General features: G+C 34.3%; 2 protein-coding genes across 4 annotated transcripts; one reads left to right on the top strand and one right to left on the bottom strand.

The window, feature by feature from the left end:
- Nucleotides 1–1,279: 1,279 nt before the first annotated feature.
- Nucleotides 1,280–6,683, top strand: FAS2 (Transducin/WD40 repeat-like superfamily protein). Of its 3 annotated transcripts, none has more exons than XM_085705679.1 (12): nt 1,280–1,474; nt 1,575–1,686; nt 1,794–1,820; nt 1,940–2,012; nt 2,666–2,769; nt 2,878–3,089; nt 3,178–3,274; nt 3,940–4,012; nt 4,178–4,266; nt 5,253–5,391; nt 5,488–5,588; nt 5,673–6,683. In XM_085705679.1, exons 1-12 carry the CDS (start codon nt 1,361–1,363, stop codon nt 6,344–6,346), a joined length of 1,815 nt encoding a protein of 604 aa, XP_085561805.1. In that variant the 5' UTR covers nt 1,280–1,360; the 3' UTR covers nt 6,347–6,683. The 3 variants fall into 3 exon arrangements, with proteins under 3 accessions (XP_085561805.1, XP_085561804.1, XP_085561803.1); XM_085705678.1 differs by having other exon boundaries at nt 5,670–6,683; XM_085705677.1 differs by having other exon boundaries at nt 5,488–6,683.
- A 719-nt stretch (nt 6,684–7,402) lies between these two features.
- Nucleotides 7,403–10,818, bottom strand: LOC146933885 (protein trichome berefringence-like 7). Its single transcript, XM_085705676.1, has 4 exons — nt 9,721–10,818; nt 8,797–8,955; nt 8,028–8,339; nt 7,403–7,875 (listed from the first exon to the last, which is right to left on the bottom strand). Exons 1-4 carry the CDS (start codon nt 10,545–10,547, stop codon nt 7,863–7,865), a joined length of 1,311 nt encoding a protein of 436 aa, XP_085561802.1. The 5' UTR covers nt 10,548–10,818; the 3' UTR covers nt 7,403–7,862.
- Nucleotides 10,819–15,232: the final 4,414 nt, after the last annotated feature.

The raw sequence follows: 15,232 nt of genomic DNA, 5'->3' as shown, positions 1-15,232 counted from the left end.
GGTTGAACTTATTATACATGTAAACATGATTACCTAAGCTTCTTAGCTTATTTCTTATTGTTGTATTTTGACACTTTAATTTTTACACTTCAGAGTTACATCGATGTTTCTACCGTACAAGTGTCGGATCATTCAGAAGAGTTAGAATGCAGTAGTGATTGCCTTAATAATCTGCAGATGGTGAATATCCATGTTAGAGCATGTAGAATTTCTCAGCATGCAATGAGTTTGATACGGTTCGTACTTGCAAATTCAACATCGTTAAGGACTCTTACTTTTAAAGTTTGTCCTGGTTCTAAGAGTTTAGATGCACTTAGAATTTTAGAAGATTTGTTACATATGAAAAATTTGGTGCTGGTGCATTCCGGAATATAGAATCCGGATTGCATTAGCACCATGAAAAAAGGGTGTTTAGGGGGTTTTCGGATTATGTAATCCGAAAAAATCATGTAACGCGGCCTATTTTTTGAGCTTTCCGGATTACAAAATCCGGAAAAATCCGTAACTCACGTTGAAAGTCAACAAATAGGGTGAAAAATGATGTTTCCGGATTACATAATCCGGAATACGTTAAATAATTCGGATTTTGTAATCCGGAATGTGATTATATGGAGGATTTCTCTAGTATGACTAATACTTTTTTCCAGAAACAAGCTTTGAATTGCATAAAAAATGGTTGGGATATTTTGTCGGGAAGAATAAATCCTTGGAACCCGGTGTTGGAGTACTTATTTCTCTACATAACAATGCTCAAAGTATGAAGTTGACATATCCATAACTCTTGCGATGAATGAGACAAGTAAAGTTTCAATACTCACTTCAAAGCATTAGAATCATGACCTAACAAGTATTTGAAAACTTCATTCAGTGCTGATGCCTTTGGAAGAAAGAAATTAAGAAAGACAACTCAGTAATATCATTCATATTATATTTAAAATCTGCAGCACATTGCAGAATATACCTCTCTCCATAAATGTTAAGTGCACCGTTATTTTTAAAATTTGTAGCTTGTACATAACCAATTCCACAGCAATAGAAAGCTTAAAATCAAAAAAATTCTGGAAAAACATCATTATGGATTATAAAATCCGGAAAACTCCGAGGGTAATTTTGGAAAAAAATAGGGCGCGCGAGGAAATGAATTGGGTGGGAAAAGTAATACTCTTCAAAAAGAGACAAAAATTGAAGCCCAAGAGAAGGCCCAAAAGAACAATAAAATGATCTTTTTTCCCGCCTTGGAAATACCAAGAGCGCCAAATTCCCTTTCTTTCTTTCCCTTACCTCAGTTTCTAGATTTCTACATTTCACTCTGTAAGTGTAAACCCTAAATTCTCGAATCCAATTAGATCGAAGATCGAAAATGAAAGGTGGAACGGTTCAGATTAATTGGCACGAGAGCAAACCCGTTTTGACCCTAGATTTTCATCCTCTCTCCTCCACTCTCGCCACCGCCGGCGCCGATTTCGACATCAAGGTACTCTTCACTGTTCCTTCACTCCCATCATTCAATTAATTAGTTAATTATTCATCAAATTAAGATTACATTGAATTGATTTGTGTTCTAATCTTCACAGTTATGGTCAGTTAAACCTTCTGGATCACAAAAGAAGCTTCCAGTAGTTACTTATGTCAATAGTCTCTCGTATCATAGCTCTGCTGTTAATGTTATTCGCTTCTCTTCTTCCGGTAAATTCATTTCATTGAAATTTCAATTTTTTTGTTCTTACTGTAAAAAAAAAAATGCTTTATGTAAGTAACGATTTTTTTTTTATTTTTTTTTTTTTATGTTTCAGGGGAATTGTTAGCTTCTGGTTCTGATGGTAATATCTTGATCCCTGCTGTTGATTTTTTTTTTTTTTTTTTTGAGATTTTCTTAATTTGAGTTTATTTATGTTGCCAATGTTTCTGATTAGATTTCTATTTTTTTGTTTCTTTTTAGGAGGTGAATTGTTAATATGGAAGCTACATTCAACGGATACCGGCCAAACATGGAAGGTTCTTAAGATGTTACGGTAACGCGTTTGCTTTGATTCCTTGATGACCACTTATTTGCATTATTTAGCTTTTTTTTTTAGGAAAAATATATATTTTTTTAATTTATTTGTCGTTTTTCTAGTTCAATGCATTGCTAACTAATTGTCGATAACGGTCTTAGCCATTTAATGAAAGAGAGAAATGGATGCAATGCGATGATAAATAGAGAAGGGTATCAAAGAAAAAAGGACAGTCGATTTCATCAACTAAAGAAAGTATTTTTTTTTTACTAAAGAAAATTATTGATTTCCTAGGTTCGTGCAAAACAACTTTAAACGAACAAAATAAGAACTTGAAATGTGGCAGGTTTTGTGAATTTGGTTGGTTAATATGCATTTTGTCGTGTAATAGCACATTTCAAACAAGCTGTAAGGTTTCCTTGGCTTCTTCTACATTTAAATGCAGAGTTTATGATCAACCGTTTTAATTTAAAATAATTATAACAATTTTGTTTGATTTCTTTCCGGAAAAGTAGATATGGAAGTAAAGGTTATTATTTCATAGGAATTGCATACTATTATTAAGACCATTCACAAAAATCAATCATACTGTTTTCTACTGTGACTTTTCATTGACCTTTATGTTTTACTGCATCAATTAGCTGGTTAAAATGGATATTTTTCTGAATTAGATCTCATGTCAAGGACATTATGGACCTGGAGTGGTCTACTGATGGTGGATATATCATATCCGGATCAGTTGATAATTCTTGCATTATATGGGATGTTAACAAAGGTACAAAGCAAAATACTTAGCTGTTCTGAACATGCTTTAACAGTGGTGCATTGTAGTTCTGAACAAGCTTGGCTTATGTTCTTATAGCACTTGTTCCATTTATGTCAGGAACTAACCTTCAGACGTTGGATACCCATGCACACTATGTTCAGGGGGTAGCCTGGGACCCTTTAGGGAAGTATATTGCTTCTCTTAGTTCTGACCGGACTTGCCGAATTTACATCAGTAAGCCCCATAAATCAAAGGGTGTTGAGAGAATCAATTACGCTTGCAAGCATGTTATTTCTAAGGCAGAACAGCCATTATTAAAGAATTCCAAGGTTAGCTTTAGATATCTATTTTTGTATTTGATTTCTCTGTAGATGGATTGTCACATACACTGACATCAGGTGTAATTGTTGCAATCAGTCGACAAAATATCATCTCTTCCATGATGAAACATTGCCCTCTTTCTTTAGAAGATTAGCTTGGTCTCCAGATGGTTCATTTCTACTTGTGCCTGCAGGTATTCACCTAACCAGAAGTTAATCTTGATCCAATTTATCTTACTTTTTTTGCACTAGTTTTGTGAATAAGCTATTGCAATTTGGTAGAACCTGGAAAATCAGGCAAACAACTGTGTATTATTCATTGCAAATGGATGAGCTTAAAGCTCTTAAAACTGTGGTAAATAGAAAGAAACTGATAAGCCCGAGTTATTAGAACTCCTAACCAGAGAGTACTTTCTCCTAACTGAATGCTTTACTCACTCCCCTGTCCTCTGTTTTATAACAGAAAATCCCCTCCTAACAGAATATTGTCACAGTCATCACATCAATTGGGCCAAAGCCCAAATTCAGTATCCTATCATAATTGCATAGAGATTATTTTACAATCAAGTTAGTTCTTGAATCTTTCATAGTCCATTATATTTCATTCACAGGAAAGTGGACGAAGTGGTCAAATAAAAAACTGAATTCCAAAATTTATGTATTGTTAGTTGCATACTGATGTCCAGACAGCTTTTAATTTCCCCCTTTGTTGTTTAGTGAACTGTGTTATAGTTTAGATGCAACTTATAGGCTGAACCACTGAATGATATATACTATTTTCTTCCTTTATGGATTCCTGCTTAGCTTTTGCTACATGGTCTGCTTCTAATTGAAAAGTTCACGTCTCTACCCATTTCAGGTTCTTACAAAATCGGTACAGCGTCTGAATCTGTAAATGCAGCTTACATATTTTCTAGAAAAGATCTTTCTCGGTATGTCTATCAGCTTAGACATTATAGAATCCCAAAAGCATACTTTTTATCATTTAGTATCTAGAATGAGTCATTACGTTCGATTATTCATGTTAAGCTTATGAATTAAGTTACCAAAACATGTTAGTGACGTGAGCTACTTTATTATTTAACCTTGATATGCAGGCCTGCTATACAGCTTCCGTGTGCAAGCAAAGCTGTTGTAGCTGTTCGATTCTGTCCTGTATTATTTAAGCTTAAGGGAACAAATTCAGGTACTTGTATTTATGACCAGTAACTATGTATAACTAGTTCTACGTGGCACTGTTACAATTGAATTGCTTGAGTGGGATGTGGTTCAACTTAAATCTGAGACCTTTTGCCCAATATTATAAAAACCATCATGGACCAGTTTGACTGGGAGCTGGACACATGTCTGGTCCGTTCAATTTATTAAAATAGGCATGCTGACGAACTGGTTCATGTCACAAAGCCGGCGAAGAATTGTTAGACCTCTTATTAGTAAAGATTGTGAGAGGCAGCCTAGAGGTTCAAAGTGAATGGTCTGAACCAGTTAGACAGGTTTATGTTATTAGGCTGCAGATACGTATTATGCAGCAGCTATGTTTTTAGACAATTATTGAATAAATAGGGAAATTGAATATTGATTGGAAGAGACCAAAACTCTCGAATTTCTGGGATAGGAATTGCTTGCAGTAGTAGACAATCTCTTAATTTATGTGTTATTTCCTAATTTGTAAAAGAACCCATTCTCTGTCCTGCGATAACTGTGAAGTGATTGTTATTATTAGATCGTTGTTTCTACTTATTTTATCACTATAGATGTAAGTTTCTATCATATTATGAATAAAAAAGTGCTAGCAACACTCACTCTGGCACTCTTTCCTACAATATCAATATTATTGGTGGAATTCATGTAGTTTCTATTTCTTATTGGTGATCTCCCGTTTTATCGGAGATCCACTCCTAATATAGTGGGACCTACATGAGTTTTACCCCAATAAAAGAGTGTTAGAGTGAGTATTGGCAGTAACTCATTTTATGAATGTTAGTTCACGTTGTTTATCTATTGATATAGTGGTTCGACTATTGACACACTAACCTTGTACCCCGATCAAGTCGATGATTCGTTTGACTTTAATAACATTGCTTTTGCCTACCAATCATTATTTTAAAGTTCTGCCTCTTTCAGAGGATGCATTGTCTAATCGATGCATGATGCTGTTTTTGTTTATTGCAGATGGGTTATTTAAGCTCCCATATCGCATTGTATTTGCCGTGGCCACATTGAATTCATTGTACATTTATGACACTGAGAACACTTCTCCAATAGCAATATTTGCTGGCCTTCACTATGCTCCAGTAACAGATATTACCTGGTAAATGTTATAACGGCTAGTAAATCGTTTTCTAGTTAGAATTATGATGTTTTTTTTTTGGGAAAGGTTTAATTGTAGTCCGTATTTGTTCAAAAGGTCACCTGATGCCCATTATTTAGCATTCTCCTCGCAAGATGGTTTCTGCTCTTTGGTGGAGTTCGAAAATGACGAACTTGGATCACCTTACTGCTTATCAAGTAAGCAGACTTCCCTTTCATTTCATGCTATGATTCTAACTTGTACCAGGTTTTTGATTTCCCTTTTCTACATTGTTCTAGAAGAAAATGTCTTGGAGGACAGTAAAAGCACCCTTCAGACAGCCAATGATGCTGTACTGCCAACTGGGAGTGTTGGTGCAGTTGTAGCAGAAAGCATGAAAATGGAAGTGGAAGAAAAGGTTGATGACATGGACATAGAAGCATCTGCGGATATTGGGGCAGTCACATCAGAAAGCAGCAAAACTGTAATACAAGATAAGGCTGATGACGTGATCATCAAATCAACTGGGAATGTTGGTGCAATTATAGCTGACAATAGGAAAAATGAAGCAGAACATAAAGCTGATGATATGGTCATTGAAGAAGTTACGGCAGATATTAGGAAAAATGAAGCAGAGGAGAAGGCTGCTGACATGATCATTGAGACAACTAGGACTGCAAATATTGGAGCAGCTCTATTAGATAATAGAAAAACCGAAGACACAGAAAATAAACCGCTTAGTGGTTTAGGCAGTATTAATTCTGGAGCCGAAGAGAAGGCGTCGAAACAACCAGCTAATCCAGATGGTAAACAAAGTGAAGCAGAAGAGAAGGCAGATAAACCACAATCAACTTCGGACAGCATAAAATCTGAGGCAGCACAAAAGACAGGGAATCAATCGTCCAGTTCAAAGAGCACGCCCATCACAAATAAGCCAGCCAGGAAGCGCATTACACCTATTGCAATTGATCCATGATTTTTCAATGCCAGAGAAGCTCCATTAACGTCCGCCCGTGTACATCTTTTTTGTGCGGCTAACATTTCCAAAACATCCCCCCTCTTGTTGCTCCCTGTTTTGGTTTACATATTCTGTAATATAGATTACATTATAATATTTATCATCTTTAGAGTAAACAATCTTCATTTTGAAGATTTCCTTTTGGACCTCTTGTTTTAGTCATAGGTTTCCAACTTTCCTAGTTAGCAAACTGTCATTGCCTTATATTGGCAAGACAGCACAAAATATCATTTATTCGTATATTTTATTTATGTTATGACTTTTGTGAGGTTAAGACGACATTTGCTTAATTTAACAAGGTTTAGCACATCTTAATAAACATTACATATTAAAATCGTCCATGCTTTTGTTGAGTAAAGAACATAAAATTTAATTTGTAGATGTTACATTGCCATACAATTTATTAAGTTGAATAGTATTTGACAATAATCCAAATATCATGAATAAATAGAAATCATGCTAAGATCCCTTGAATGGTAGAGGATATAAGGATGATTTGGTGATTGAGGTGGGAGAGCTATGCAGTGGAGTGATAAGAAGGTCGAGATTCGGTTCGCATTCTGGAATAGAAAGCTAACAATATTTTTAACATTTGCTGTTTAAAAAAAAAAAAACAGCTTATGATCGTTTTGATTTATGAAGGATTATAATATGGCTGTTCTCACTTTAGCCTTAAAAAACCGCTTATGATGGTTGATTATGTTTCAAGTAATTTAAGCAACAAAATGTCAATTTCATCAGCTAATAATGATTTTGTTAACTTCTGGAAATTGCAATGTGTGCTCATCCTCTTCTATGCTGGAATTCTGCAACATGTGTAACACCGCTGTCTTACAGTTTCCAGGACATAAATGGTCACACAATCCTGATGGTGAGGTATAACCAAGGTCTCCTTATCAGGTGTTTTTCAAGACAACATGCAAAATAACTACCCATTAAACTTGCATTATTTCAACAGTCTTTGTGTATTGGTATCTACCCTGTCTACGGTTCTTAATACAGAGATGAATGCAATGAAGCAGAAATTTAATCACGAGTTCATTAAAACAAAGCAATATACAATGTAATCAAGTCAGGCTAATTGAAATTGAATGATTCTGATTTCTTCTAACTATTCATCTATTTCTCTTTGTTATGGATGAACAATAAGTCATGACATACAGACAAAATTGTAACTTCCCAAACATTACCTTTTTAAGAATACAAAAAAATGGGAAAATCAATTAAAAAACTACTCTCTGTTTCATCTTTATGTCGTAGACAATTAGGTACAATTTCAATTTATATATGAGGCACATTCACAAAATTTGGTGCAGTTTTGAGTGTTGCAGGAAACTGTTGTAGATGGACGTGGTCAGCAGTAGTTGCAGTACGAGATGGCTCCAGATTTATGGTGTTAACACCAGTATGAAATCTGATCCATACTTATGATTAATCTGAATTTTTTGAAGTAGCATCATAATTACCAAGAATGTTAGTCATCTAATCTGCATCCAGAAATAGAAAATGTGTTAGATGTAGTTCATTTTTTTTTAAAATGATGCATCTGAAAGTAAAAGAAAAGTACTCTTTATCTCTCTTTTTTGGCAGAGTTCTCAGTCTTTTAATAGTTGGATATTTTGAAAGAAGCTGAACTTACTGTGTAGGTTCATTTTCTGAAAAAGGGATTTCATATTCAGTAAAAAGTTGGGACAGGATAATTTCATTCCACATATCAGGCACTCCAGGTAGACACCAATGGCTGCAATCCTGACTCAATGGATTATCATTCCAGTTACCAACATGTGCATCACTGCGAGGAGCCGACATAGATGTAACATGGAGAACGTTTATAGGAAAATTAACATTCTTTACAACTTCCAACACTGTGTCTGAAAACGAGTTTTGTTCCGTTGCATTAGTCTCAAAAGTGGGGAACTGGGTTACATTGCAAGTCCTACGGGTATCATCACTGCAGCAAACATAAAAGCTAGATGAATAATTGTTGAACAATGAAATAAGCATATGTTATGTTACAAGAAAATATTGTTATAAAGAAGGCGTAACCAGCAAGCAAGGTTTCAAAGCGCTTATAGAATCCAACCAAGTGGTTAATGAACTTTAGTCAAGGTCAAAACGATCAGGAGAACCTGAATTTGAATCCTGACTTGAACAATTATTGGCAAGACTTTACTTACCTCCTAACCGAACTCCGGATTACCAGACCCCCCTTGCCCTGGGAACCGGAGGGTGAAGACAAAAAAAAAGTTAAGAGAATCCCGTGCACGATATGGATTCCCAAAACTAAGGAATGCATGCTTGCTACGTGTAAGGATAGTTTGAATTTTGAAGTATCATTTTAAAATATTATATAATGAAAGCTAAGCACATGTAAATAAAGCATCATGTTATCCATAATGTGGGAATACCTCCAGTGAGATGGCTCAAAAGTCCTAAAAAAGACGCGTGTTCTATTTTTATCAATCTTTCTCTCAATCCATGAAGTCCAAGTTTTGAGTGCTATTTTATAGGCGGCAGGAATTGACATCCCAAGCTTCAGAGATCTTCCAACCTGGAAATAACAACCCCTGTTGAATGCAAGAAGAGGATCATTTGACACAATAATCCAAAAACAAAAATAGATTCCAGAATATGAAAACACAGATTTGTTAAGGGTGATTATACTTGCTCAAAACAGTGGCAGAGTTGGTTTCTCAAGTTAGAGTCAGAATGAAAAACAAAACATCACTATGTCCACCCTTTCTAGGAGGGTCCTGATAGGCCTCATTAACAAACAAAAAGATCCAAGCGAGCATAAATCAGAAGACCAAAATTTAAGTGTCTATCATCTTGATTTTCAAACAGTGGCAAGGAAAGAATCACGACAGCAATCTCTTGAGAAATACTTAGTTTAACATAAAAAAACAGCCTTTCGGTCAAATGTTTTGGGAGCTCACGCATCACCTGTTATATTAACTCTAAAACTACCCTTATAGTCTTTCTCTTAAATAATAATCACGAACTTCAAAATCATGACGGAGAACCTAATACGAGAACAATGGATGTTGTGAACTACTAAGTCAACAGTTACGAAAACTCGATGAAAAGTTTTCCCCCCTTAAACCTACTGATAAACAAATTAGCAAGAAATATGAAGACTGAAGAGTATGGCAATGAATAACATTAAAATTAACAACAACAAATATGGCTGATGCAACTCAAACACAATTGAGTTGTGGTCACATATACATCAAATCAAAGACCATGTCCTCACGATTGGGGCCACAATCACATAGCCGCAAACCAAACGCTACTGGCTTACAGTTGAAATATTGAAAAGAATGGAACCTTACGTGTGGAAAAGCTTAGATGGCACCCACCAGTGACCAGTATTGAATATAAGAATATCTGAATCAATCCATTGATGACTTATATCATCTAACTTGTCTAACAAAAGTGTTGATTTAACCCTCCTTGGTGCATGTTCATGAGCCGGACGCTGCTGTACCAAGAAAACAGATCGAAAAAATTCAATTGTAAAATTGAAATCACTAAACCTAACTCCTAAAAACCTAATCCTCTTTGTAATCTGATTCTGATTCACTTCATAAACACTCGTCTTATCCTCCACACCAGTCATCAACATACAAATCAAAGACTCCCATTGAGTTCTACTCATTGAATCACCAACAAAAACAACCCTTTTACTCCTTAACATTTCCAAAACAGCACCAACATCAAAAGTTGGAATTTCACAACTCTTAGGTTTCCACCTCCATGAAAGAAAATCCAAATCACTTCTTCCATTTCCTAAACAATCAAATCCTTGTTCAACAAAAGGACACTCAGTTGCATTATACAAAGGATAACCAGATACTTGAACCCATGTTCCATCAAAAACATCACATTTTCTCAACAACGAATTATTGTTATTGTTATTGTTATGATCAGAAAAGAAACCTTGTCCATTAAAAAAAGCATGTGTGATACTAGGAAGAACATAGATGTAACCACCACCAATTGCTATAAAGAAGGAAAAAACAGAAGCAATGATAACAAGAACTTGAAACCTCAAAGAAACACATCCAAAGCGGTTGATAATTGGTTTGGGACTACCAAGAGGTTGAGAATGAGATCTTCTGTTGAAGGAAATGCTTTTATTCAAATGTGAACCACTCATGTTTGTGACAAAGCCATCACCATATGAACTAGTAGCAACAACAAACCCTTTTGAAGAAAAACGACATATCAATGGACCCAGATGAGAAAGATTCGATTTTGGAGGAAACCCAGACGGAAACAGAAAGAAAGATCAAATTTTTTTGGAGAAATTAATTGAAGATTTGATTTAAATTTGATGAAAAAAACATGAAACTGAAATCGAAAGTAGAATGCGGAGAATAGGATTTGTAGTTGTAATTAATGAGACACGAGCGAGACAAATGACCAAACAAGAGAACCTCAGCTACTTTTTTGCTTTCAAACCAAACATGTTTTTTTCTTTCTTTCTTTTAATGGAAAAAACTAAAATGTTTGCTTTTACTTAAAGTTTATTTCTTTACTTAATTTCTTTCAAGTTTACTTAACAAGAGAATTTCTTTCAAGTTATTGTTAATTAATATTTTATATTTTATATAAATGGTATATGTGCTTATAATAAATCTATGTTTTTTTTTTCATATTGTTAATTAATATTTTATATTTTATATAAATGGTATATGTGCTTATAATAAATCTATGTTTTTTTTTTTTTCAAATAGTCTAACGGCTGGAGAAATTTACCTTAAAGGTGAATATGCGGGTTGTTCGGGTTCGAACCCCGACCCTTGCATATAATATGCATTATCCCTTATCAAGTGAGCTAAGCTCACGAAGACTAAATCTATGTTTTTATTACTAAAGTAGCGAGTATAGTTTTATTATATACAAAATTTGAGGTAAGACCATTTGAATTTCATATTATATTATAAAAATATATAGGGTTATGTTAGACACTTGTTAAAGATATAAAAATAGAAATACTCCCTCCGATCACTATTATAAGTAAAAATTCACTTTTTAGGTTCATTCAATAAATGATGTATGTGGTCTATATATAGGTCACATACATCATTTATTGAATGAACCTAAAAAGTCAACTTTTACTTATAATAGTGACCGGGGGAGTACCTTCTAACAAAAGTAAAATGAAATGACAATCAATATTAGAAGCATCTCCTTCAAAGAAAGGAAGAGGGGTGGCCCTTGTTGGCTTGAAATTCATCAAAACGGTTTACTTCAAGATAAATGTGAGTGATACATATTTTCCATACACTTAATTGAAGTATAATTTATAAACATAACTTCTTGAAGAAGATGAATGAGAAAAGGCTTGAAAATCTTCCATTTTTCTGTTATTGTATTCTCAAATGAAGTTTCTACAACTCTACTTAGCTTCTTTACAAGCAGCAACAACTATATGAAGTGTAGAAGGACATACACGAGAATGTTAATGAGAGAAGAGTCAGAGTGACTCCACCTACAAAGGATAATGTGTTGGCTTTTCATCATGGTAATTTCCTTCTAATTTTGGCTAACATGAAAGAAAACTTTAGATGTTTTTTTTTTCTTTCTAATATAAAGTTTAGGTAAATTGAGTTCTAGAGGTTCACGAGGATCAGAATAGACTCCAAAACTCAGCAAACACTAACATAGATGATCACATATATTTCATCAATAAGATCATCACACTGACAACGAGAGTTGAACCTACAATCTTACTGACGAGTCAACTCGTTATCAACTTAGTTAACTTTTATTAACGAATATTTAGATAGTCATCGATGAAAATCTTTCTATCCATATAAATTTAAAGAGCATTGTCATATGCACATTTTTAAGGATGTGTTGCAATATAAATTAACGAATTAAGTAATTAATGGTATTATGATAACCCTTATTCTGAATGGGTTAACAACAGATGTTGAAGAGATTATGAGTAAATTAATAAATACTAATTTGTGTTAGATATTATACAATTAATTTTTAAGTACCTTGTATGTAAACCAGAAAAGGAAAAATCCAAAACAAAGCACCTGTTGACATGTTTTATTGTGAACCTAACCTAATCTGATAGGCTAAAGTGCAACTTTGGCCCCCTATTTTTCAAAAAGTTGCGATTTTGGCCCCCTAACTATGAAAACTACAATTTTGGTCCCCCATGTTTAGGGAAATATGCTCTTTTAACCCCCTAACTTAAGGGAAATATGTCTATTGACCCCTTATCTTTTCAAAATGTTGCGATTATGGCCCCTTATCTTTTCAAAATGGCCCCTTTTTTTGGACACGTGTCGCCTTCTCAGCAGTTTTCAAAGTTAGGGGGCCAAAATTGTAGTTTTCAAAGTTAGGGGGCCAAAATCGCAACTTTTTGAAAGATAAGGGGCCAAAGTTGCACTTTAGCCAATCTGATAAAAAGACAAACTTGCCTTAGATGGATTGCTATCTCAGTTTCTCAATGCATTGCCTGGTTGTTCTTCTTATATTACTTAACAAATGGTTTGCTGTTGTATAGCTGTTTCCTTACCAAATATTTTATATTTTATTACCACAATTTAGCTGTCGTCTTACACTCTTGTCTTGTTCTAGATCCCAAATTTATTTTTTAATTATTTGTTTGTTTATTTCAACTCTGACTATCTCTAGTCGTGCCAAAGAATGAGTAATATACTAATATGGACTTTTTATTGAAAAAAAAAAAAAACTAATATGGACTTTTTCAAAAAAAACTAATATGCACGGCTGGGTTGGTACATTCTTCAAATGAATACAACTGCTCACATTATAATTTCAATTTAAATGAATATAAGTAATTTGAAAGATGTGCTAAAAAAATAATTTTAATGATTTGATTTTTTTTAAGCAACAAAAAGAAAAAAGTATCAATTAAAACATAAGAGAAAAAGAAAGAAAAAAGAGAATGAAAAACAAAAACAAAAACAAAAACAAAAATTGTAGTATTGCACTAAACCATCTTCAATGGGAGGGTCTTAACCATTTAAGACCGGTACTGATGACATGCTGTCATTACGTAATTTTTAGGACTTATTGTGACATTTTATTAGAGTTCTCATGCAATTTTCACTATTCCAGGGTGCAAAAAGATGAAAAACTGAAGTTCTGCCAGACCAAATCGCGCCACGCCAAAATACAGCCTTGCCGCGATTTTTGAGACACATTTGCATATGTCCCTGTTTGAGGGAAATCGCGGCGCGCCACTTACAACTGCGCGGCGCGATTTTGATTAGGTCAGGCCCAAAATCTCTATAAATACTGCACTCAGCCAGAAGAAAAGGTGTGACGATTTTGGGGAGCAAAGTGCGATTTTGAGACATCGGAGACGGCTAGAAGGGCGATTTCTTCAACCTTTTACCAATTCATGTATGTTTTAATTATTTCATTGATTATGCTATTTGTAAACTCGATTATGAGTAGCTAAATCTCTTAGAGATTAGATCCGAGATGAATCTTTGTAACCCTAATTGACACATGTTGGTGTGAAACTCTATTTTGTTTATGAATTCAATTCTAGTTTATTCAATTCAATTGTTCTTAACGCTTTTTATATCTTGATCACATATAACTTGATTTCGTAAGAACGAATGACCACTGACCATGGCTTTCGACTTAGACCTAATTGAATTGTTCTAATAAACAGGGTTAGTCTAGGAATAGATAATCGTTTGTTAGTGATAATAGATTAACGTTCGGTAAAACCTTCAAGAATTATTAAACCACCTAAGGAATTAGGGGCTGTAGTTTAAGAAGAGGGTCCTAACTCAAGGGATTGATTAGGGCTATTTTGTTAATCATCGTAAATTAGAAGAGGATTCATAACAAATAGGTGCAGTAGACCAATTAGGGGAACTTAGAGGATTCGACGGATCTGATCTCATCTTTCTCTCATATTTTCTTAACAAATCTTTATTTTCTGTTTCTTGATTTAATTAAAATCAAATCAAATCTACTGCCTAGTGGCAAAATAAAATAAATTTTATACATCCTATTTCTATAACGCAATTGAATTATTGAAGTTAAAAACAGTCCTCGTGGGATCGATATTTTTACTACTTCGATAGTATTTGGTGCACTTGCCAATCCTCTATCAGGTACCTATTAGGTACCCCCATTGGGGAGAATCATTTTGAAGGTATTATAAGATCTGCGGTCTGATTTAAGACACCAACTTTTAAGTGGAACCCTCACTCTTTTAATATTAAAAAATTGAAATGTTATGATATAAAGTTATTGATAGTTGATTAGTGGGTCTCATTTAAGAAATTTTTGTCAGAAGCTAGGTTGGAGGGATTGCGTTCTTATTAGGTACTACTATTAAAAAATTATAAATAAGTGATGTGTACACATGTGACCCATTTAAGTACCAAAAAATGAGTGTCTCCATTGTGGATGCTCTAGACAAATTTAAGACGACCCATAACTTGAGAGAAATACATTTTTCTCTTTTTATCGGATTATACCTTTGTGATTTTTAGATATAACAAGAAATAAGTCCATTTCTAGGGCAATGAAGGCTAGCTTGGTCGATAAGTGATTGAGCTATCCGCTTGTGAATTTAACTTTCAAGACCTCTTTAGTGAACGATTTGTAACTACCTCTATAAACGTTTTTCAGCATTGAGATCTGTTCTGACCCTAATGAGTCCCTGAAGTCTAAGTCATCTAAACTTTTTTCTATAAAAAAAGCTCATCTCTAGTAGCAATATCCTCAACTCTAAAAGTGTCATTATTCAAATCGATATAACCCAAAAATCTAGTCTAGTGGATAAGTGAGTATGGTTTATGTTCCAGTAAAAAATATGGCCATTAACCT

This window comes from Medicago sativa, chromosome 4, assembly GCF_051527215.1.
Source record: "Medicago sativa cultivar Bolivia chromosome 4, Bolivia_mono, whole genome shotgun sequence".
NCBI classification, from domain to species: Eukaryota; Viridiplantae; Streptophyta; class Magnoliopsida; order Fabales; family Fabaceae; genus Medicago; species Medicago sativa.
The sequence above is the reverse complement of the archived record's forward strand: the minus strand, read 5'-3'. Positions and strand labels throughout refer to the sequence as shown.

Bases quoted from the DNA above. Each gene is read 5' to 3' on its own strand.
- LOC146933885 (XM_085705676.1), bottom strand. From the start codon at position 10,547: ATGAGTGGTTCACATTTGAATAAAAGCATTTCCTTCAACAGAAGATCT. The intron at 8,956-9,720 runs GTAAGGTTCCAT...TGCATTCAACAG, and splicing joins CCATCTAAGCTTTTCCACAC to GGGTTGTTATTTCCAGGTTG. The intron at 8,340-8,796 runs GTATTCCCACAT...TGTTTGCTGCAG, and splicing joins TTTGAGCCATCTCACTGGAG to TGATGATACCCGTAGGACTT.
- FAS2 (XM_085705677.1), top strand. From the start codon at position 1,361: ATGAAAGGTGGAACGGTTCAGATTAATTGGCACGAGAGCAAACCCGTT. The intron at 1,687-1,793 runs GTAAATTCATTT...TTTATGTTTCAG, and splicing joins TATTCGCTTCTCTTCTTCCG to GGGAATTGTTAGCTTCTGGT. The intron at 4,267-5,252 runs GTACTTGTATTT...TGTTTATTGCAG, and splicing joins GCTTAAGGGAACAAATTCAG to ATGGGTTATTTAAGCTCCCA.